This window comes from Pristiophorus japonicus, unplaced genomic scaffold, assembly GCF_044704955.1.
Source record: "Pristiophorus japonicus isolate sPriJap1 unplaced genomic scaffold, sPriJap1.hap1 HAP1_SCAFFOLD_683, whole genome shotgun sequence".
Lineage (NCBI taxonomy): Eukaryota > Metazoa > Chordata > Chondrichthyes > Pristiophoridae > Pristiophorus > Pristiophorus japonicus.
In genome coordinates this window covers 1,591-23,150 of record NW_027254596.1, presented here as the reverse complement: position 1 = coordinate 23,150, position 21,560 = coordinate 1,591, and the positions used below count along the sequence as shown (strand labels likewise).

General features: G+C 59.6%; 1 protein-coding gene across 1 annotated transcript in view; it reads left to right on the top strand.

The window, feature by feature from the left end:
• The window catches only part of LOC139256042 (tonsoku-like protein), a gene marked incomplete at its 3' end in the record, with an annotated part of 35,404 nt that extends 14,404 nt beyond the window's left edge, over window positions 1-21,000 (top strand). The window contains exons 4-7 of the mRNA XM_070874118.1: window positions 3,426-3,609; window positions 6,088-6,229; window positions 12,515-12,686; window positions 20,886-21,000. Coding sequence (XP_070730219.1) covers window positions 3,426-3,609; window positions 6,088-6,229; window positions 12,515-12,686; window positions 20,886-21,000 — 613 coding nt within the window. The remainder of the gene's footprint in view (window positions 1-3,425; window positions 3,610-6,087; window positions 6,230-12,514; window positions 12,687-20,885) is intronic.
• Between the last annotated feature and the right edge of the window lie 560 nt (window positions 21,001-21,560).

The window sequence follows — 21,560 nt, the reverse complement described above, 5'->3', positions numbered from 1 at the left end:
AGTCCAGAACCAGGGGGTCACAGTCTAAGGATATGGGGTAAGCCATTTAGGACCGAGATGAGGAGAAACTTCTTCACTCAGAGAGTTGTTAACCTGTGGAATTCTCTACCGCAGAGAGTTGTTGATGCCAGTTCATTGGATATATTCAAGAGGGAGTTAGATGTGGTCCTTACGTCTAAAGGGATCAAGGGGTATGGAGAGAAAGCAGGAAAGGGGTACTGAGGGAATGATCAGCCATGATCTTATTGAATGGCGGTGCAGGCTCGAAGGGCCGAATGGCCTACTCCTGCACCTATTTTCTATGTTTTTATGTTTCCTCACCGTGGGGGGGGGGCCGGGAACAGGATCTCCCTCCGGCCAAGCCCCCGGACCAGAGCCGCCAAGGCTGCCTCGGGGAAGCGTGGTACCCTATCGATGCTTGCTGTGGCCACTTCTGTCCTTTCTAACTTTCCCCGGTGCTCTGCACTGAACGCAGCCTCCCCTTTCAGAGATGCTGGCTGCCTTTCAGTGGTGCCAGAGCTGGGCGATGTCCGACCTACCGATAGGGGTGCAGCCAATCAGCAGCAGAGGGGGAGGGGGGCGGTGGGGAGGCACGGCCTGCAGGCCTGAGTGGTGATAATGAGCCGGCAGCTTGAATATTGCGTGCCGTTTGGGACGACGCAACAGGGCCACGCCTCCTACATCCCTTCTCCCTCCCGTTCCTCCCTCCCCCTACTCACTGTACCCCCTACCTGCCCCTCACTTGCTCGCCCCCCCTCCCCCATACTCACCCCATCTCACCCATTTTGGGGCGAGATTAAATTTCTATGCCAGTGTGTATTACTGCACTGTATAGATATAAATATATATATCTGAGGACAGATTGGATAGACTGGGTCTGTTTACTTTGGAACAGAGGAGGCTGAGGGGAGACCTGATTGAGGTGTATAAAATTATGAGGGGCCTGGATAGAGTGGATAGGAAGGACCTGTTTCCCTTGGCAGAGGGGTCAACAACCAGGGGGCATAGATATAAAGTAATTGGGGGGAGGTTTAGAGGGGATTTGAGGGAAATGTCTTCACCCAGAGGGTGGTGGGGGTCTGGAACTCACTGCCTGAAAGGGTGGTAGAGACAGAAACCCTCACCACATTTAAAAAGTACCTGGATGTGCACCTGAAGTGCCGTAACCTGCAGGGCTACGGACCCAGAGCTGAAAAGTGGGATTAGGCTGGGTGGCTCTTAGTCGGCCGGCGCGGACACGATGGGCCGAATGGCCTCCTTCCGTGCTGTAAATTTCTGTTATTCTATGATATATATTATATATGGTGATATATGAACTCACGTGCTCTGGATTAACTGCGACATGACCGTACCTTCAGTCAGTAACCCTTTCTTTAATTCATTCTCAAGACGTTGATGCCGTGGAGGTGGTGGTGTTCCCATGTGTCTACTGCCCTTGTCCTTCTAGAGGGTAGAGGTCGCGGGTTTGGGAGGTGCTGCCGAAGAAGCCTTGGCGAGTTGCCTGTGAATCTTGTAGATGGTACACACTGCAGCCACGGTGCGCCGGTGGTGGAGGGAGTGAATGTTTAAGGTGGTGGAGGAGTGAGTGTTGTCGGTGGTGGAGGGAGTGAGTGTTGGCGGTGGTGGAGGGAGTGAGTGTTGGCGGTGGTGGAGGGAGTGAGTGTTGTCGGTGGTGGAGGGAGTGAGTGTTGGCGGTGGTGGAGGGAGTGAGTGTTGGCGGTGGTGGAGGGAGTGAGTGTTGTCGGTGGTGGAGGGAGTGAGTGTTGGCGGTGGTGGAGGGAGTGAGTGTTGTCGGTGGTGGAGGGAGTGAGTGTTGTTGGTGGTGGAGGGAGTGAGTGTTGGCGATGGTGGAGGGAGTGAGTGTTGGAGGTGGTGGAGGGAGTGAGTGTTGTTGGTGGTGGAGGGAGTGAGTGTGGTCGGTGGTGGAGGGAGTGAGTGTTGGCGATGGTGGAGGGAGTGAGTGTTGGCGGTGGTGGAGGGAGTGAGTGTTGGTGGTGGTGGAGGGAGTGAGTGTTGTGTGTGGTGGAGGGAGTGAGTGTTGGCGGTGGTGGAGGGAGTGAGTGTTGTCGGTGGTGAAGGGAGTGAGTGTTGTCAGTGGTGGAGGGAGTGAGTGTTGTTGGTGGTGGAGGGAGTGAGTGTTGGCGATGGTGGAGGGAGTGAGTGTTGGCGGTGGTGGAGGGAGTGAGTGTTGGCGGTGGTGGAGGGAGTGAGTGTTGGTGGTGGTGGAGGGAGTGAGTGTTGTGTGTGGTGGAGGGAGTGAGTGTTGTGTGTGGTGGAGGGAGTGAGTGTTGGCGGTGGTGGAGGGAGTGAGTGTTGGCGGTGGTGGAGGGAGTGAGTGTTGTCGGTGGTGGAGGGAGTGAGTGTTGGCGGTGGTGGAGGGAGTGAGTGTTGTCGGTGGTGGAGGGAGTGAGTGTTGGCGGTGGTGGAGGGAGTGAGTGTTGTCGGTGGTGGAGGGAGTGAGTGTTGGCGGTGGTGGAGGGAGTGAGTGTTGTCGGTGGTGGAGGGAGTGAGTGTTGGCGGTGGTGGAGGGAGTGAGTGTTGTCAGTGGTGGAGGGAGTGAGTGTTGTCGGGGGTGGAGGGAGTGAGTGTTGTCGGTGGTGGAGGGAGTGAGTGTTGTCGGTGGTGGAGGGAGTGAGTGTTGGCGGTGGTGGAGGGAGTGAGTGTTGTCGGTGGTGGAGGGAGTGAGTGTTGTCGGTGGTGGAGGGAGTGAGTGTTGGCGATGGTGGAGGGAGTGAGTGTTGGAGGTGGTGAAGGGAGTGAGTGTTGTCGGTGGTGGAGGGAGTGAGTGTTGTCGGTGGTGGAGGGAGTGAGTGTTGGCGATGGTGGAGGGAGTGAGTGTTGGAGGTGGTGAAGGGAGTGAGTGTTGTCGGTGGTGGAGGGAGTGAGTGTTGTTGGTGGTGGAGGGAGTGAGTGTTGGCGATGGTGGAGGGAGTGAGTGTTGGCGGTGGTGGAGGGAGTGAGTGTTGGCGGTGGTGGAGGGAGTGAGTGTTGGTGGTGGTGGAGGGAGTGAGTGTTGGCGGTGGTGGAGGGAGTGAGTGTTGGCGGTGGTGGAGGGAGTGAGTGTTGGCGGTGGTGGAGGGAGTGAGTGTTGTCGGTGGTGGAGGGAGTGAGTGTTGGCGGTGGTGGAGGGAGTGAGTGTTGTCGGTGGTGGAGGGAGTGAGTGTTGGCGGTGGTGGAGGGAGTGAGTGTTGGCGGTGGTGGAGGGAGTGAGTGTTGGCGATGGTGGAGGGAGTGAGTGTTGTCGGTGGTGGAGGGAGTGAGTGTTGGCGATGGTGGAGGGAGTGAGTGTTGGAGGTGGTGGAGGGAGTGAGTGTTTACAGTGTATTTGTGTATTATACGCCTGGTTTGATGGGTCCAAGACCCACAGAAGGTCCCCTCCCTCCCTCCCTCCCTCTCGGTGACGTGTCCATCCCCTTCTCCCTCAGCACCACAGCGCCTATTTGGAATTGGCTCAGTCAATCAGAAATTACGTTGAGGAGCAGCGAGCCTGGATGCTGATTGGCCGGACGTACTTGTTCATGCACCAATGCGACCTATCCAGCGAGGCCTTACAGGAAGCTCAAAAGGCCTTTGTGAGAAGCCTGGAGATAGTGGATGGGAAGCTGCAAGGTACAACATGTTTGTTCTGATGTCGATCTGTGAGGACAGGGGCGATGGGGACATGAGACTTTGTGCAGTGTGGACCATAAGTTGTAGTTTGTGAGGGGGACCCAACCCTCGGGGCGATCAACGACTGGATTAGGGTCTTGGCAGCAAAGAGGGAGAATTAAATCCCTTACATCCACCCACGGCCAGATCCCTCCCCATCTCTGTAACCTCCTCACTCCCTCCCTATCTCTGTAACCCCCTCACTCCCTCCCTATCTCTGTAACCTCCTCCAGTCCTCCCTATCTCTGTAACCTCCTCACTCCCTCCCTATCTCTGTAACCTCCTCCAGTCCTCCCTATCTCTGTAACCTCCTCCAGTCCTCCCTATCTCTGTAACCTCCTCACTCCCTCCCCATCTCTGTAACCTCCGCACTCTCTCCCTATCTCTGTAACCTCCGCACTCCCTCCCCATCTCTGTAACCTCCGCACTCTCTCCCTATCTCTGTAACCTCCGCACTCCCTCCCCATCTCTGTAACCTCCGCACTCTCTCCCTATCTCTGTAACCTCCGCACTCCCTCCCTATCTCTGTAACCTCCGCACTCTCTCCCCATCTCTGTAACCTCCTCACCCCCTCCCTATCTCTGCAACCTCCTCACTCCCTCCCCATCTCTGTAACCTCCTCACTCCCTCCCTATCTCTGTAACCTCCTCACTCCCTCCCTATCTCTGTAACCTCCTCACTCCCTCCCTATCTCTGTAACCTCCTCACTCCCTCCCTATCTCTGTAACCTCCTCGCCCCCTCTCTATCTCTGTAACCTTCTCACTCCCTCCCTATCTCTGTAACCTCCTCACCCCTCCCCATCTCTGTAACCTCCTCCAGTCCTCCCTATCTCTGTAACCCCCTCACCCCCTCCCCATCTCTGTAACCTCCTCCAGTCCTCCCTATCTCTGTAACCCCCTCACTCCCTCCCTATCTCTGTAACCCCCTCACTCCCTCTCTATCTCTGTAACCTCCTCACCCCCTCTCTATCTCTGTAACCTCCTCACTCCCTCCCTATCTCTGTAACCTCCTCACTCCCTCCCCATCTCTGTAAGCCCCTCACCCCCTCCCTATCTCTGTAAGCTCCTCACTCCCTCCCTATCTCTGTGACCTCCTCACTCTCTCCCCATCTCTGTAACCCCCTCACCCCCTCCCTATCTCTGTAACCTCCTCACTCCCTCCCTATCTCTGTAACCTCCTCACTCCCTCTCCATCTCTGTAACCCCCTCCCTATCTCTATAACCCCCTCACCCCCTCCCTATCTCTGTAACCCCCTCACCCCCTCCCAATCTCTGTAACCCCCTCCAGTCCTCCAACCCTCTCTATCTGTAACCCCCTCCAGTCCTCCAACCCTCCCAATCTCTGTAATCTCCTCATCTCCTCCAGCCCCTCCACCCCTCCCTATCTTTGTAACCTCCTCACCCCATCCCTATCTCTATAACCTCCTGCAGCCTCACAACCCTCCCTATCTCTGTAACCTCCACCAGCCCCTACACCGCTTCCTATCTCTGTAACCTCCACCAGCCCCTACACCGCTCCCTATCTCTGTAACCTCCACCAGCCTCACAACCCCTCCCTATGTCTGTAACCTCCACCAGCCTCACAAACCCTCCCTATCTCTGTAACCTCCTCCAGCCCCACAACCCTCCCTATCTCTGTAACCTCCACCAGCCCCTACACCGCTCCCTATCTCTGTAACCTCCACCAGCCCCTACACCGCTCCCTATCTCTGTAACCTCCTCCAGCCTCACAACCCTCCCTATCTCTGTAACCTCCACCAGCCTCACAAACCCTCCCTATCTCTGTAACCTCCACCAGCCCCTACACCGCTCCCTATCTCTGTAACCTCCACCAGCCCTACTCCCTATCTCTGTAACCTCCTCACTCCCTCCCTATCTCTGTAACCTCCTCACTCCCTCCCTATCTCTGTAACCTCCTCACTCCCTCCCTATCTCTGTAACCTCCTCACTCTCTCCCCATCTCTGTAACCTCCTCACTCCCTCCCTATTTCTGTAACCTCCTCCAGCCTCACAACCCTCCCTATGTCTGTAACCTCCTCCAGCCCCACAACCCTCCAGGATGTCTCCGCTCCTCCAATTCTGGCCTCCTGTCTATCCCCCACTGAATCAGTCCACCATTGGCCGTGCCTTCAGCTGCCTGAGCCCTAAATACTGGAATTCCCTCCTTGAACCTCTCCGGCTCTCGATATCTCTCCTCCTCTAAGACGCTCATTGGAAACCCTCTGTGACCAAGTGATCCCATATCTCCTTCCTTGACTCGCCATCCATCTTAGTCAGATTCTGCTCCTGTGCGGCACCGTGGGCGTTTCTCTGTATTAAAGGCGCTATATAAATGCAGGTTTGTTGCTGACAGTGAGTGTAATGCCCTTGACCTCCCGACAGGAGGTCCTCGCAGAGAATCTGCTGGGACATTTTTTGAAATGACCCTTGTTTGCACAGGTTCGAACGTTCATAAACTGACGGCGTTGGAGGAGAAGAGGATGCGTGTCGGGCTGTACCTGAACCTGGGCATTGTGTGGAACCTGATGAAGGAATCTGCCCACAGTATGGAGTATATCCAGCGGAGTATGGTCATTGCACAGTGAGTACCCACTACCCTGTGACGCACCTCCCACTGCCGGAGACCCTTGGAACCATGCTCTCCCGTCATTCCTCAGATCCGGCTAGGTGCACCTACCCAGAGAGTGTGGGCGGGATGAGCTTTAGGATTATGAGCGGGGTGTTTGGAGTGGGTGACCGGAATCGGCAAAGTCGACCTGTGCAAATGGAACTGGTATGTGCGGTTTTAGGGCCTCTGCCTGTTCTCCTGATAGTTCAAGAGCTGGAGGTACCATCAAGAGCGCAACTCGGTGCCAAGTCTGAGGCCAACATCTCGCCCCAGGCAACGAGGCCCATACAGCTGTGCCTGGTCTCCAGTCATCTCGGACCCCCCTCACCACTGGACCAAGACCTCGCTCTGCTAAAGCCCGTGTTATAGCCGGTGTGGAACGGCCACCCCACGTTAAAAGAACTCACGCACAGGCATTTCCAGCTCCTCCAACATGAAGTTCGGTCAGCTAAGGACTCATGTTAAGAGTGGAAGCAAGTCTTCCTCGATTCCGAGGCACTGCCTGTGATGGTGACGAAGGTGTGACTGTGTCAGCCGTGGCTCAGTGGGCCGCACCCACGCCCCTCCGTCAGAAGGTTGTGGGTTCAAGTCCCACTCCAGGGACCTGATCGCAAAATCCAGGCTGACACTCCCAGACTGTCGGGAGGGGCAATACTGAGGGAGCGCTACTCTGCTGGCAGTGCTATCTTTTGGATGAGACGTTAACCCTGGTCCCCGACTCCATCCCTCTCTGTGACAGCTGTCTGAAGCTGAACCACACTGTTTGCAACCTTGTCCTCAAGGCAAGCTCCCGACCCCATCTCCTCTCCGTCACCAAGGCCACCTATTCCCACCTCCAGAACACCGCCGGTCTCTGCCTCCGCCTCAGCTCATCCGCTGCCTTCGATACCTCGCAACTTGACTATTCCAACCTACGCCTGGCTGGCCTCCCACATTCTACCCCACGTAAACTAGAGGTGATCCAAAACTCGGCAGCCCGTGTCCTAACTCGCACCATCTCCCGCTCACCCATCACCCCCTGTGCTCGCTGACCCGTGTCCTAACTCGCACCATCTCCCGCTCACCCATCACCCCCTGTGCTCGCTGACCCGTGTCCTAACTCGCACCATCTCCCGCTCACCCATCACCCCCTGTGCTCGCTGACCCGTGTCCTAACTCGCACCATCTCCCGCTCACCCATCACCCCCTGTGCTCGCTGACCCGTGTCCTAACTCGCACCATCTCCCGCTCACCCATCACCCCCTGTGCTCGCTGACCCGTGTCCTAACTCGCACCATCTCCCGCTCACCCATCACCCCCTGTGCTCGCTGACCCGTGTCCTAACTCGCACCATCTCCCGCTCACCCATCACCCCCTGTGCTCGCTGACCCGTGTCCTAACTCGCACCATCTCCCGCTCACCCATCACCCCCTGTGCTCGCTGACCCGTGTCCTAACTCGCACCATCTCCCGCTCACCCATCACCCCCTGTGCTCACTGACCGACATTGGCCCCCACTAAAGCAACAACTCAGTTTCAAAATTCTCATCCTTGTTTGCAAATCCCTCCATAGCCTCGCCCCTCACTATCTCTGTAATCTCCTCCAATCCCACAACCCCCCCGCCCCCCCCCCCCCCCGAGATGTCTCAGAGACAGAGGTGAGTCAGCAAGTGTTCCTTCATCATTGCTGCATCCAACTCCCTCCCTAACAGCACTGTGGGAGCACCTTCACCACATGGTCTGCAACAGTTCAAGAAGGCGGCTCACCACCACCTTCTCTGGGGCAATTAGGGATAGGCAATACATAGAAACATAGAAAATAGGAGCAGGAGTAGACCATTCGGCCCTTCTAGCCTGCACCGCCATTCAATGAGTTCATCGCTGAACATTCAACTTCAGTACCCCATTCCTGCTTTCTCCCCATACCCCTTGATCCCCCGAGTAGTAAGGACTTCATCTAACTCCTTTTTGAATATATTTAGTGAATTGGCCTCAACAACTTTCTGTGGTAGAGAATTCCACAGGTTCACCACTCTCTGGGTGAAGAAATTCCTCCTCATGGTCCTAAATGGCTTACCCCTTATCCTTAGACTGTGACCCCTGGTTCTGGACTTCCCCAACATTGGGAACATTCTTCCTGCATCTAACCTGTCTAAACCCGTCAGAATTTTAAACGTTTCTATGAGATCTCCTCTCATTCTTCTGAACTCCAGTGAATACAAGCCCAGTTGATGCTGGCCTTGCCAACAACACCTACACTCCTCCCTATCTGTAACCTCCTCCAGCCCCTACACCCCTCCCTATCTGTAACCTCCTCCAGCCCTTACACCTCTCCCTATCTGTAACCTCCTCCAGCCCCTACACTCCTCCCTATCTGTAACCTCCTCCAGCCCCTACACCCCTCCCTATCTGTAACCTCCTCCAGCCCTTACACCCCTCCCTATCTGTAACCTCCTCCAGCCCCTACACCCCTCCCTATCTGTAACCTCCTCCAGCCCTTACACCCCTCCCTATCTGTAACCTCCTCCAGCCCCTACACCCCTCCCTATCTGTAACCTCCTCCAGCCCTTACATCCCTCCCTATCTGTAACCTCCTCCAGCCCCTACACCCTTCCCTATCTGTAACCTCCTCCAGCCCCTACACCCCTCCCTATCTGTAACCTCCTCCAGCCCCTACACCCCTCCCTATCTGTAATCTCCTCCAGCCCCTACACCCCTCCCTATCTGTAACCTCCTCCAGCCCCTACACGCCTCCCTATCTGTAACCTCCTCCAGCCCCTACACCCCTCCCTAACACTGTAACCCCTTCCAGCCCCTACAACCCTCACTATCTCTGTAACCTTCTCCAACCCTACACCCCTCCCTATCTCTGTAACCTCCTCCAGCTCCTACACCCCTCCCTATCTGTAACCTCCTCCAGCCCCTACACCCCTCCCTATCTGTAACCTCCTCCAGCCCTACAACCCTCACTATCTCTGTAACCTCCTCCACCCCTACACCCCTCCCTATCTCTGTAACCTCCTCCAGCTCCTACAGCCCTCCCTATCTCTGTAACCTCCTCCAGCCCTGCACCCCTTCCTATCTCTATAATCCTCTCCAGCCCCGACAACCCTCTGAGATCTCTGCCCTCCTCCAATTCTGGCCTCCTGACCATCCTCCAATTTCCATTGCTCACCATCGGAGGCCGGGCCTGCCGCTGTCTGGACCCCAAACTCCAAAATTCCCTCCCGAAACCACCCCGTCTCTCTCTCGCATCCTTTAAAACGCTCCTGAAAGCGTTTGGCCACTTGTCCCAATATCTCCCAGTGTGGCTCGGTGTCAGGACTTGTGTGATTTCAGCTGCTGGGAAGCCCCGGGGATGTTTTAACGTTAAGGTGCTATATGAATGCAAGTTGTTGTGTACTCACCGAAGGTGGGGAGAAAGGAATCGGAGATGAGCAAGGGGTTAAAATTGGAGGAGTGCAGATATCTCGGGTGGGAGGGTTGTGGGGAGGGCAGAGGTCACAGAGATAGGGAGGGGCGAGGGCCAAGAAGGGATTTGAACACAAGGATGAGAATTTTGAAATCGAGGCGAGGCCAAACTGTGAGCCAATGTAGGTCAGCGAGCACAGGGGGTGATGGGTGAGCGGGACTTGGTGCGAGTTAGGACACGGGGTCAGTGAACACAGGGGGTGATGGGTGAGTGGGACTGGGTGTGAGTTAGGACACGGGGCAGTGAGCACAGGGGGTGATGGGTGAGTGGGACTGGGTGTGAGTTAGGACACGGGGTCAGCGAGCACAGGGGGTGATGGGTGAGTGGGACTGGGTGTGAGTTAGGACACGGGGACAGTGAGCACAGGGGGTGATGGGTGAGTGGGACTGGGTGTGAGTTAGGACACGGGTCAGCGAGCACAGGGGGTGATGGGTGAGTGGGACTTGGTGCGAGTTAGGACACGGGGGCAGTGAGCACAGGGGTGATGGGTGAGTGGGACATTGAGCACAGGGGGTGATGGGTGAGTGGGACTCGGTGTGAGTTAGGACATGGGTCAGCGAGCACAGGGGGTGATGGGTGAGTGGGACTGGGTGTGAGTTAGGACACGGGGTCAGTGAGCACAGGGGGTGATGGGTGAACGGGACTTTGTGCGAGTTAGGACATGGGGCAGTGAGCACAGGGGGTGATGGGTGATCGGGACTGGGTGCGAGTTAGAACACGGGGGCAGTGAGCACAGGGGGTGATGGGTGAGTGGGACTGGGTGCGAGTTAGGACACGGGGGCAGTGAGCACAGGGGGTGATGGGTGAGTGGGACTCGGTGTGAGTTAGGCCACGGGGTCAGTGAGCACAGGGGGTGATGGGTGAGTGGGACTGGGTGTGAGTTAGGACACGGGGTCAGTGAGCACAGGGGGTGATGGGTGATCGGGACTGGGTGTGAGTTAGGACACGGTTCAGTGAGCACAGGGGGTGATGGGTGATCGGGGCTGGGTGTGAGTTAGGACACGGGTCAGTGAGCACAGGGGGTGATGGGTGAGTGGGACTTGGTGCGAGTTAGGACACGGGGTCAGTGAGCACAGGGGGTGATGGGTGAACGGGACTTTGTGCGAGTTAGGACATGGGGCAGTGAGCACAGGGGGTGATGGGTGATCGGGACTGGGTGCGAGTTAGGACACGGGGGCAGCGAGCACAGGGGGTGATGGGTGAGTGGGACTTGGTGCGAGTTAGGACACGGGGACAGTGAGCACAGGGGGTGATGGGTGAGTGGGACTGGGTGTGAGTTAGGACACGGGTCAGCGAGCACAGGGGGTGATGGGTGAGTGGGACTCGGTGTGAGTTAGGACACGGGTCAGCGAGCACAGGGGGTGATGGGTGAGTGGGACTGGGTGTGAGTTAGGACACGGGTCAGCGAGCACAGGGGGTGATGGGTGAGTGGGACTTGGTGCGAGTTAGGACACGGGGGCAGTGAGCACAGGGGTGATGGGTGAGTGGGACATTGAGCACAGGGGGTGATGGGTGAGTGGGACTCGGTGTGAGTTAGGCCACGGGGTCAGTGAGCACAGGGGGTGATGGGTGAGTGGGACTGGGTGTGAGTTAGGACACGGGGTCAGTGAGCACAGGGGGTGATGGGTGATCGGGACTGGGTGTGAGTTAGGACACGGGTCAATGAGCACAGGGGGTGATGGGTGAGTGGGACTTGGTGCGAGTTAGGACACGGGTCAGTGAGCACAGGGGGTGATGGGTGAGTGGGACTCGGTGTGAATTAGGACACGGGGTCAGTGAGCACAGGGGGTGATGGGTGAGTGGGACTTGGTGTGAGTTAGGACACGGGTCAGTGAGCACAGGGGGTGATGGGTGAGTGGGACTCGGTGTGAGTTAGGACACGGGTCAGTGAGCACAGGGGGTGATGGGTGAGTGGGACTTGGTGCGAGTTAGGACACGGGGTCAGTGAGCACAGGGGGTGATGGGTGAGTGGGACTTGGTGCGAGTTAGGACACGGGGGCAGTGAGCACAGGGGGTGATGGGTGAGTGGGACTCGGTGCGAGTTAGGACATGGGGCACAGGGGGTGATGGGTGAGCGGGACTGGGTGTGAGTTAGGACACGGGTCAGCGAGCACAGGGGGTGATGGGTGAGTGGGACTCGGTGTGAGTTAGGACACGGGTCAGTGAGCACAGGGGGTGATGGGTGAGTGGGACTGGGTGTGAGTTAGGACACGGGTCAGCGAGCACAGGGGGTGATGGGTGAGTGGGACTGGGTGCGAGTTAGGACACGGGTCAGTGAGCACAGGGGGTGATGTGTGAGTGGGACTCGGTGTGAGTTAGGACACGGGGCAGTGAGCACAGGGGGTGATGGGTGAGTGGGACTGGGTGCGAGTTAGGACACGGGTCAGTGAGCACAGGGGGTGATGTGTGAGTGGGACTCGGTGTGAGTTAGGACACGGGGCAGTGAGCACAGGGGGTGATGGGTGAGTGGGACTGGGTGCGAGTTAGGACACGGGGGCAGTGAGCACAGGGGGTGATGGGTGATCGGGACTCGGTGCGAGTTAGGACACGGGGCAGTGAGCACAGGGGGTGATGGGTGAGCGGGACTTGGTGCGAGTTAGGACACGGGGCAGTGAGCACAGGGGGTGATGGGTGAGCGGGACTTGGTGCGAGTTAGGACACGGGTCAGTGAGCACAGGGGGTGATGGGTGAGCACATTTCATTTGAAAGTAGTCGAAGGTGGTCAGAATTATTGGGCCGTGAGACACAAGAGGAAGCTTTTTTGTTTTTATTGTTTAATATATTTTGTTTCTTGTCCTTTCCCATCAGGCAGAACAATCTATTTTCAGACTTGCACCGAGCAAACTATGTGTTAGGAAGCATCCACCAGGACCATGGTCAGTACGCGCTGGCCCTGCCGAGATTTGAGGCCGCGCAGGAGAGCGCGCAGAAGGCCAGGAATGCATTCTGGGAGAGCGACTGCTTCGCCAGCATGGGGGAGGTGGGTCCGTGAGCGGCTTCGCGTAAGGCCAGTGTATCCGGTCAGACCCCTGCCCCCCACACTGGGGATTGGACCAAACCCACGACCACTCCCCACCCCGCGACCCCTCCCACCCCGCGACCTCCCCCACCCCGACCTCCCCCACCCCGCGACCTCTCCCACCCCGCGACCTCTCCCACCCCGCGACCTCCCCCACCCCACGACCACTCCCCACCCCGCGACCTCCCCCACCCCGCGACCTCCCCCACCCCGCGACCTCTCCCACCCCGCGACCCCTCCCACCCCGCGACCCCTCCCACCCCGCGACCCCTCCCACCCCGCGACCTCCCCCACCCCGCGACCTCCCCCACCCCGCGACCTCCCCCACCCCGCGACCTCCCCCACCCCGCGACCTCCCCCACCCCGCGACCTCCCCCACCCCGCGACCTCCCCCACCCCGCGACCTCCCCCACCCCGCGACCTCCCCCACCCCGCGACCTCCCCCACCCCGCGACCTCCCCCACCCCGCGACCTCTCCCACCCCGCGACCTCTCCCACCCCGCGACCCCTCCCACCCCGCGACCCCTCCCACCCCGCGACCCCTCCCACCCCGCGACCCCTCCCACCCCGCGACCTCCCCCACCCCGCGACCTCCCCCACCCCGCGACCTCCCCCACCCCGCGACCTCCCCCACCCCGCGACCTCCCCCACCCCGCGACCTCCCCCACCCCGCGACCTCCCCCACCCCGCGACCTCCCCCACCCCGCGACCCCTCCCACCCCGCGACCTCCCACACTCCGCGACCTCCCCCACCCCCCGACCTCCCCCACCCCGCGACCTCTCCCACCCCGCGACCTCTCCCACCCCGCGACCTCCCCCACACTCCGCGACCTCCCACACTCCGCGACCTCCCCCACCCCGCGATCTCCCCCACCCCGCGACCCCCGCGACTTGCCCCACCCCACGACCCCCGCGACCTCCCACACTCCGCGACCTCCCACACTCCGCGACCTCCCACACCCCGCGACCTCTCCCACTCCGCGACCTCCCCCACCCCGCGACCTCTCCCACCCCGCGACCCCTCCCACCCCGCGACCCCTCCCACCCCGCGACCCCTCCCACCCCGCGACCTCCCCCACCCCGCGACCTCCCCCACCCCGCGACCTCCCCCACCCCGCGACCTCCCCCACCCCGCGACCTCTCCCACCCCGCGACCTCTCCCACCCCGCGACCTCTCCCACCCCGCGACCTCTCCCACCCCGCGACCCCTCCCACCCCGCGACCCCTCCCACCCCGCGACCCCTCCCACCCCGCGACCCCTCCCACCCCGCGACCCCTCCCACCCCGCGACCCCTCCCACCCCGCGACCCCTCCCACCCCGCGACCCCTCCCACCCCGCGACCCCTCCCACCCCGCGACCTCCCACACCCCGCGACCCCTCCCACCCCGCGACCTCCCCCACCCCGCGACCTCCCCCACCCCGCGACCTCCCCCACCCCGCGACCTCCCCCACCCCGCGACCTCCCCCACCCCGCGACCTCCCCCACCCCGCGACCTCCCCCACCCCGCGACCTCCCCCACCCCGCGACCTCCCACACTCCGCGACCTCCCCCACCCCGCGATCTCCCCCACCCCGCGACCCCCGCGACTTGCCCCACCCCACGACCCCCGCGACCTCCCACACTCCGCGACCTCCCACACTCCGCGACCTCCCACACCCCGCGACCTCTCCCACTCCGCGACCCCTCCCACCCCGCGACCTCCCCCACCCCGCGACCTCCCCCACCCCGCGACCTCCCCCACCCCGCGACCTCCCCCACCCCGCGACCTCCCCCACCCCGCGACCTCCCCCACCCCGCGACCTCCCCCACCCCGCGACCTCTCCCACCCCGCGACCTCTCCCACCCCGCGACCTCTCCCACCCCGCGACCTCTCCCACCCCGCGACCTCTCCCACCCCGCGACCCCTCCCACCCCGCGACCCCTCCCACCCCGCGACCCCTCCCACCCCGCGACCCCTCCCACCCCGCGACCCCTCCCACCCCGCGACCCCTCCCACCCCGCGACCCCTCCCACCCCGCGACCCCTCCCACCCCGCGACCCCTCCCACCCCGCGACCCCTCCCACCCCGCGACCCCTCCCACCCCGCGACCCCTCCCACCCCGCGACCCCTCCCACCCCGCGACCCCTCCCACCCCGCGACCCCTCCCACCCCGCGACCCCTCCCACCCCGCGACCTCCCACACCCCGCGACCCCCCCCACCCCGCGACCTCCCCCACCCCGCGACCTCCCCCACCCCGCGACCTCCCCCACCCCGCGACCTCCCCCACCCCGCGACCTCCCCCACCCCGCGACCTCCCCCACCCCGCGACCTCCCCCACCCCGCGACCTCCCCCACCCCGCGACCCCCCCCACCCCGCGACCCCCCCCACCCCGCGACCCCCCCCACCCCGCGACCCCCCCCACCCCGCGACCTCCCCCACCCCGCGACCTCCCCCACCCCGCGACCTCCCCCACCCCGCGACCTCCCCCACCCCGCGACCTCCCCCACCCCGCGACCTCCCCCACCCCGCGACCTCCCCCACCCCGCGACCTCCCCCACCCCGCGACCTCCCCCACCCCGCGACCTCCCCCACCCCGCGACCTCCCCCACCCCGCGACCCCTCCCACCCCGCGACCTCCCCCACCCCGCGACCTCCCCCACCCCGCGACCTCCCCCACCCCGCGACCCCCCCCACCCCGCGACCCCCCCCACCCCGCGACCCCCCCACCCCGCGACCCCCCCCACCCCGCGACCTCCCCCACCCCGCGACCTCCCCCACCCCGCGACCTCCCCCACCCCGCGACCTCCCCCACCCTACCTACATCTTTGAACAAGCTTTTAGTCATCTGCCCGAATTTCTCCTTATGTGTTAACTACTCCTGTGCAGCACTCCCTCAGTACTGCCTCTCCGACAGTGCATCACTCCCTCAGTACTGCCCCTCCGACAGTGCAGCACTCCCTCAGTACTGCCTCTCCGACAGTGCATCACTCCCTCAGTACTGCTCCTCCGACAGTGCATCACTCCCTCAGTACTGCCCCTCCGACAGTGCATCACTCCGTCAGTACTGCCCCTCCGACAGTGCAGCACTCCCTCAGTACTGCCCCTCCGACAGTGCAGCACTCCCTCAGTACTGCCCCTCCGACAGTGCGGCACTCCCTCAGTACTGCCCCTCCGACAGTGCGGCACTCCCTCAGTACTGTCCCTCCGACAATGCAGCACTCCCTCAGTACTGCCCCTCCGACAGTGCAGCACTCCCTCAGTACTGCCCCTCCGACAGTGCGGCACTCCCTCAGTACTGCCCCTCGGACAGTGCATCACTCCCTCAGTACTGCCCCTCGGACAGTGCATCACTCCCTCAGTACTGCCCCTCCGACAGTGCATCACTCCCTCAGTACTGCCCCTCGGACAGTGCATCACTCCCTCAGTACTGCCCCTCCGACAGTGCGTCAGTCCCTCAGTACTGCCCCTCCGACAGTGCGTCACTCCCTCAGTACTGCCGCTCCGACAGTGCAGCGCTCCCTCAGTACTGCCCCTCCGACAGTGCAGCCCTTTCTCAGTACTGCCCCTCCGACAGTGCAGCACTCCCTCAGTACTGCCCCTCCGACAGTGCGGCACTCCCTCAGTACTGCCCCTCCGACAGTGCGGCACTCCCTCAGTACTGTCCCTCCGACAATGCAGCACTCCCTCAGTACTGCCCCTCCGACAGTGCAGCACTCCCTCAGTACTGCCCCTCCCACAGTGCATCACTCCCTCAGTACTGCCCCCTCCGACAGTGCGGCACTCCCTCAGTACTGCCCCTGCGACAGTGCGGCACTCCCTCAGTACTGCCCCTCCGACAGTGCGGCACTCCCTCAGTACTGCCCCTCCGACAGTGCGGCACTCCCTCAGTACTGCCCCTCCGACAGTGCATCACTCCCTCAGTACTGCCCCTCGGACAGTGCATCACTCCCTCAGTACTGCCCCTCCGACAGTGCATCACTCCCTCAGTACTGCCCCTCGGACAGTGCATCACTCCCTCAGTACTGCCCCTCCGACAGTGCGTCACTCCCTCAGTACTGCCCCTCCGACAGTGCGTCACTCCCTCAGTACTGCCCCTCCGACAGTGCAGCGCTCCCTCAGTACTGCACCTCCGACAGTGCAGCCCTTTCTCAGTACTGCCCCTCCGACAGTGCAGCACTCCCTCAGTACTGCCCCTCCGACAGTGCGGCACTCCCTCAGTACTGCCCCTCCGACAGTGCGGCACTCCCTCAGTACTGTCCCTCCGACAATGCAGCACTCCCTCAGTACTGCCCCTCCGACAGTGCAGCACTCCCTCAGTACTGCCCCTCCGACAGTGCATCACTCCCTCAGTACTGCCCCTCGGACAGTGCATCACTCCCTCAGTACTGCCCCTCCGACAGTGCATCACTCCCTCAGTACTGCCCCTCGGACAGTGCATCACTCCCTCAGTACTGCCCCTCCGACAGTGCGTCACTCCCTCAGTACTGCCCCTCCGACAGTGCGTCACTCCCTCAGTACTGCCCCTCCGACAGTGCAGCGCTCCCTCAGTACTGCACCTCCGACAGTGCAGCCCTTTCTCAGTACTGCCCCTCCGACAGTGCAGCACTCCCTCAGTACTGCCCCTCCGACAGTGCGGCACTCCCTCAGTACTGCCCCTCCGACAGTGCGGCACTCCCTCAGTACTGTCCCTCCGACAATGCAGCACTCCCTCAGTACTGCCCCTCCGACAGTGCAGCACTCCCTCAGTACTGCCCCTCCCACAGTGCATCACTCCCTCAGTACTGCCCCCTCCGACAGTGCGGCACTCCCTCAGTACTGCCCCTGCGACAGTGCGGCACTCCCTCAGTACTGCCCCTCCGACAGTGCGGCACTCCCTCAGTACTGCCCCTCCGACAGTGCGGCACTCCCTCAGTACTGCCCCTCCGACAGTGCGTCACTCCCTCAGTACTGCCCCTCCGACAGTGCGTCACTCCCTCAGTACTGCCCCTCCGACAGTGCGTCACTCCCTCAGTACTGCCTCTCCGACAGTGCGTCACTCCCTCAGTACTGACCCTCCGACACTGCGTCACTCCCTCAGTACTGCCCCTCCGACAGTGCGTCACTCCCTCAGTACTGCCCCTCCGACAGTGCGTCACTCCCTCAGTACTGCCCCTCCGACAGTGCGTCACTCCCTTAGTACAGCCCCTCCGACAGTGCAGCACTCCCTCAGTACTGCCCCTCCGACAGTGCGTCACTCCCTCAGTACTGTCCCTCCGACAGTGCATCACTCCCTCAGTACTGCCCCTCCGACAGTGCAGCTCTCCCTCAGTACTGCCCCTCCGACAGTGCAGCTCTCCCTCATGTCTCTGCAATGGGAACATTTGGGAAATTTGACTTGTTCTCTTGGGAAACGAGGCAATGGAGATTGTAATTTCCTTCAGGTGGTTGAAGGAAACACGTTGCGGGTTGCTACTGGTGATCACGGTCATCAGTGTTTCCGTGAAGGGGTAGCCAAGCCACGGCCAAAGAGCAAGGGGTCAAATCTCCCTCTTTGGACATGGAACCAGACCCTCCGAGACCGCGAGAGAAGGGTGGAAAATGCAGCATTCTTTTTACTTTAGGTTGGACCTCTAGGCCTTGGAGAGGGAGCAGGGGAGATTTACTGGAATGGTTGCAGGGATGAGGGACTTCGGTTATGTGGATAGACTGGAGAAGCTGGGGTTGTTCTCCTGAGAGCAGAGAAGGTTAAGGGGAGAACATAGAAATTTACAGCGCAGAAGGAGGCCATTTCGGCCTATTGTGTCCGCGTCGGCCGACAAAGAGCCGCACGGCCCTCGGTCAACAGCCCTGAAGGTTACATATAAACCAATGAACAATGGCGGAAAGGCAAAGAGTACCCAGCCCAACCAGTCCACCCCACACAACTGCGACACCCCTTATACTGAAACATTCTACACTCCATCCCAACCGGATACGAAATAGGAGCAGGAGTCGGCCATTCGGCCCCTCGAGCCTGCTCCACCATTTATTACGAGCATGTCTGATCTGATCATGGGCTCAGCTCCACTTCCCTGCCCGCTCCCCATAACCCTTTACTCCCTTATCGCTCAAAAATCTGTCTATCTCCGCCTTAAATGTATTCAATGACCCAGCCTCCACAGCTCTCTGGGGCAGAGAATTCCACAGATTTACAACCCTCTGAGAGAAGCAATTCCTTCTCATCACAGTTTTAAATGAGCGGCTCTTTATTCTGAGACTATGTCCCCTGGTTTTAGTTTCCCCTATCAGTGGAAACATCCTCTCTGCATCCACCTTGTCGAGCCCCCTCATAATCTTATACATTTCGATAAGATCACCTCTCATTCTTCTGAATTCCAATGAGTAGAGGCCCAACCTACTCAACCTTTCCTCATAAGTCAACCTCCTCATCTCCGGAATCAACCGAGTGAACCTTCTTTGATAGTGTAAACACAGAAACATAGAAAATAGGTGCAGGAGTAGGCCATTCGGCCCTTCGAGCCTTCACTGCCATTCAATAAGATCATGGCTGATCATTCCCTCAGTACCCTATTCCTGCTTTCTCTCCATACCCCTTGATACCTTTAGCCGTGAGGGACACATCTAACTCCCTGTTGAATATCTCTAACGAAGTGGCCCCAACAACTCTCTGTGGTAGAGAATTCCACAGGTTAACAACTCTCTGAGTGAAGAAGTTTCTCCTCATCTCGGTCATAAATGGCTTACCCCTTATCCTTAGACTGTGACCCCTGGTTCTGGACTTCCCCAACATCGGGAACATTCTTCCTGCATCTAACCTGTCTAAACCCGTCAGAATTTTCTATGTTTCTATGAGATCCCCTCTCATTCTTCTAAATTCCATTGAATACAAGCCTAGTCGATCCAGTCTCTCCTCATATGTCAGTCCTGCCATCCCTGGAATCAGTCTGGTGAACCTTCGCTGCACTCCCTCAATAGCAAGAACGTCCTTCCTCAGATTAGGAGACCAAAACTGAACACAATATTCCAGGTGAGGCCTCACTAAGGCCCTGTACAACTGCAGTAAGACCTCCCTGCTCCTATACTCAAATCCCCTAGCTATGAAGGCCAACATACCATTTGCCTTCTTCACCGCCTGCTGTACCTGCATGCCAACTTTCAGTGACTGATGTACCATGACACCCAGGTCTCGTTGCACCTCCCCTTTTCCTAATCTGTCACCATTCAGATAATATTCTGCCTTCGTGTTTTTACCACCAAAGTGGATAACCTCACATTTATCCACATTATACTGCATCTGCCATGCATTTGCCCATTCACCTAACCTGTCCAAGTCACCCTGCAGCCTCTTAGCATCCTCCTCACAGCTCACACCGCCACCCAGTTTAGTGTCATCTGCAAACTTGGAGATATTACACTCAATTCCTTCATCTGAATCATTGATGTATACTGTAAATAGCTGGGGTCCCAGCACTGAGCCCTGCGGCACTCCACTAGTCACTGCCTGCCATTCTGAAAAGGACCCGTTTATCCCGACTCTCTGCTTCCTGTCTGCCAACCAGTTCTCTATCCACGTCAGTACATTATCCCCAATACCATGTGCTTTAATTTTGCACACCAACCTCTTGTGTGGGACCTTGTAAACTTTACTAGTGTGTAAGACTTGCCACCAGGGGGCGCACCTGTGGGAGACCCCAGGGTCACCTGCACACCCCGGGCTAGCAGGTATAAAAGGGTGTCTACCATGCTCTCTCCTCACTCTGGAGTTACATTAAAGAGACCAAGCTCACAACAGTTTGAGCTTACAGTATACAGTCTTGTGGAGTTATTCTCAACATAACAGATAGAGGTGTTCAAAATCATGGGGGTTTTGATGGCGTAAGTTGGGAGACTGTTTCCACTGCCGGAAGGGTCGGTAAGCAGAGGACACAGATTTAAGGCTGATTGATGAAAGAACCAGAGAGGAGATGAGAATTCTTTGTTACTCAGCGAGTTGTTGTGGTCTTGAACGTGCTGCCTGAGAGGCCGGTGGGAGCGGATTCAATAGTAACTTTCAAAAAGGAATTGGATACTTGAAAAGGAGACATTTGTAGGGCCCTGGAGAAAGAGCGGGGAGTGGGACTAATTGGCGAGCTCTATCACAGGCCGGTACCATTGATTGCTATGATTCTATGATTAAAGCCCCGCTTCCTGTCCCCAGATTCACCTCAGCCTCGGAGATTTCGGGCCTGCGAAGAGGTGTTTGCAGAAGGCCTTCTCCCTGGCCCCTCCTGCACACACCGACCGAGACAAGGTGAAGAACCATCTCCAGAAAGGTGAGCGAGACTTCACAAACTCCTCCCTGCATGGGGAACTTGGGGAACTGAGATGCCTGGGAGGTAGGCCGCGAGGGCCTGGGGCAGGGTCAAGGCCGGAGAAAGGGTCGATGTAATGGGGACAGGCGGTGACCTCTGGGTGGGGGGGGGGGGGTCAGGGGTCATCACTATAGAATCACTAACCCAGGAAGGACAGACGTTGGGAGGAATTTATTGACAGGGAGCGTTGTTTTGCCCCAGGGAGGGTTTCGGGCTAAGACCACTGCATCTTCTAAGGGGAAATTAGATCACTATTTGAAGGAATCGCTGGACAGAACGAGACCCAAGGTCCGTCGAGATCACCTTCAACCATCCTGGGAGTCCCATGATCCAACGCTAATAGATTTGGTGACTCAACACAGCACTCCCATCTTCACCAATGTGTCTACACCAGAGACACGGGGAGAGAGCGGGGCACGGGGAGAGAGGGACACGGGGAGAGAGCGGGGCACGGGGAGAGAGAGACACACGGGGAGAGAGAGAGGGACACGGGGAGAGAGAGAGAGACACACGGGGAGAGA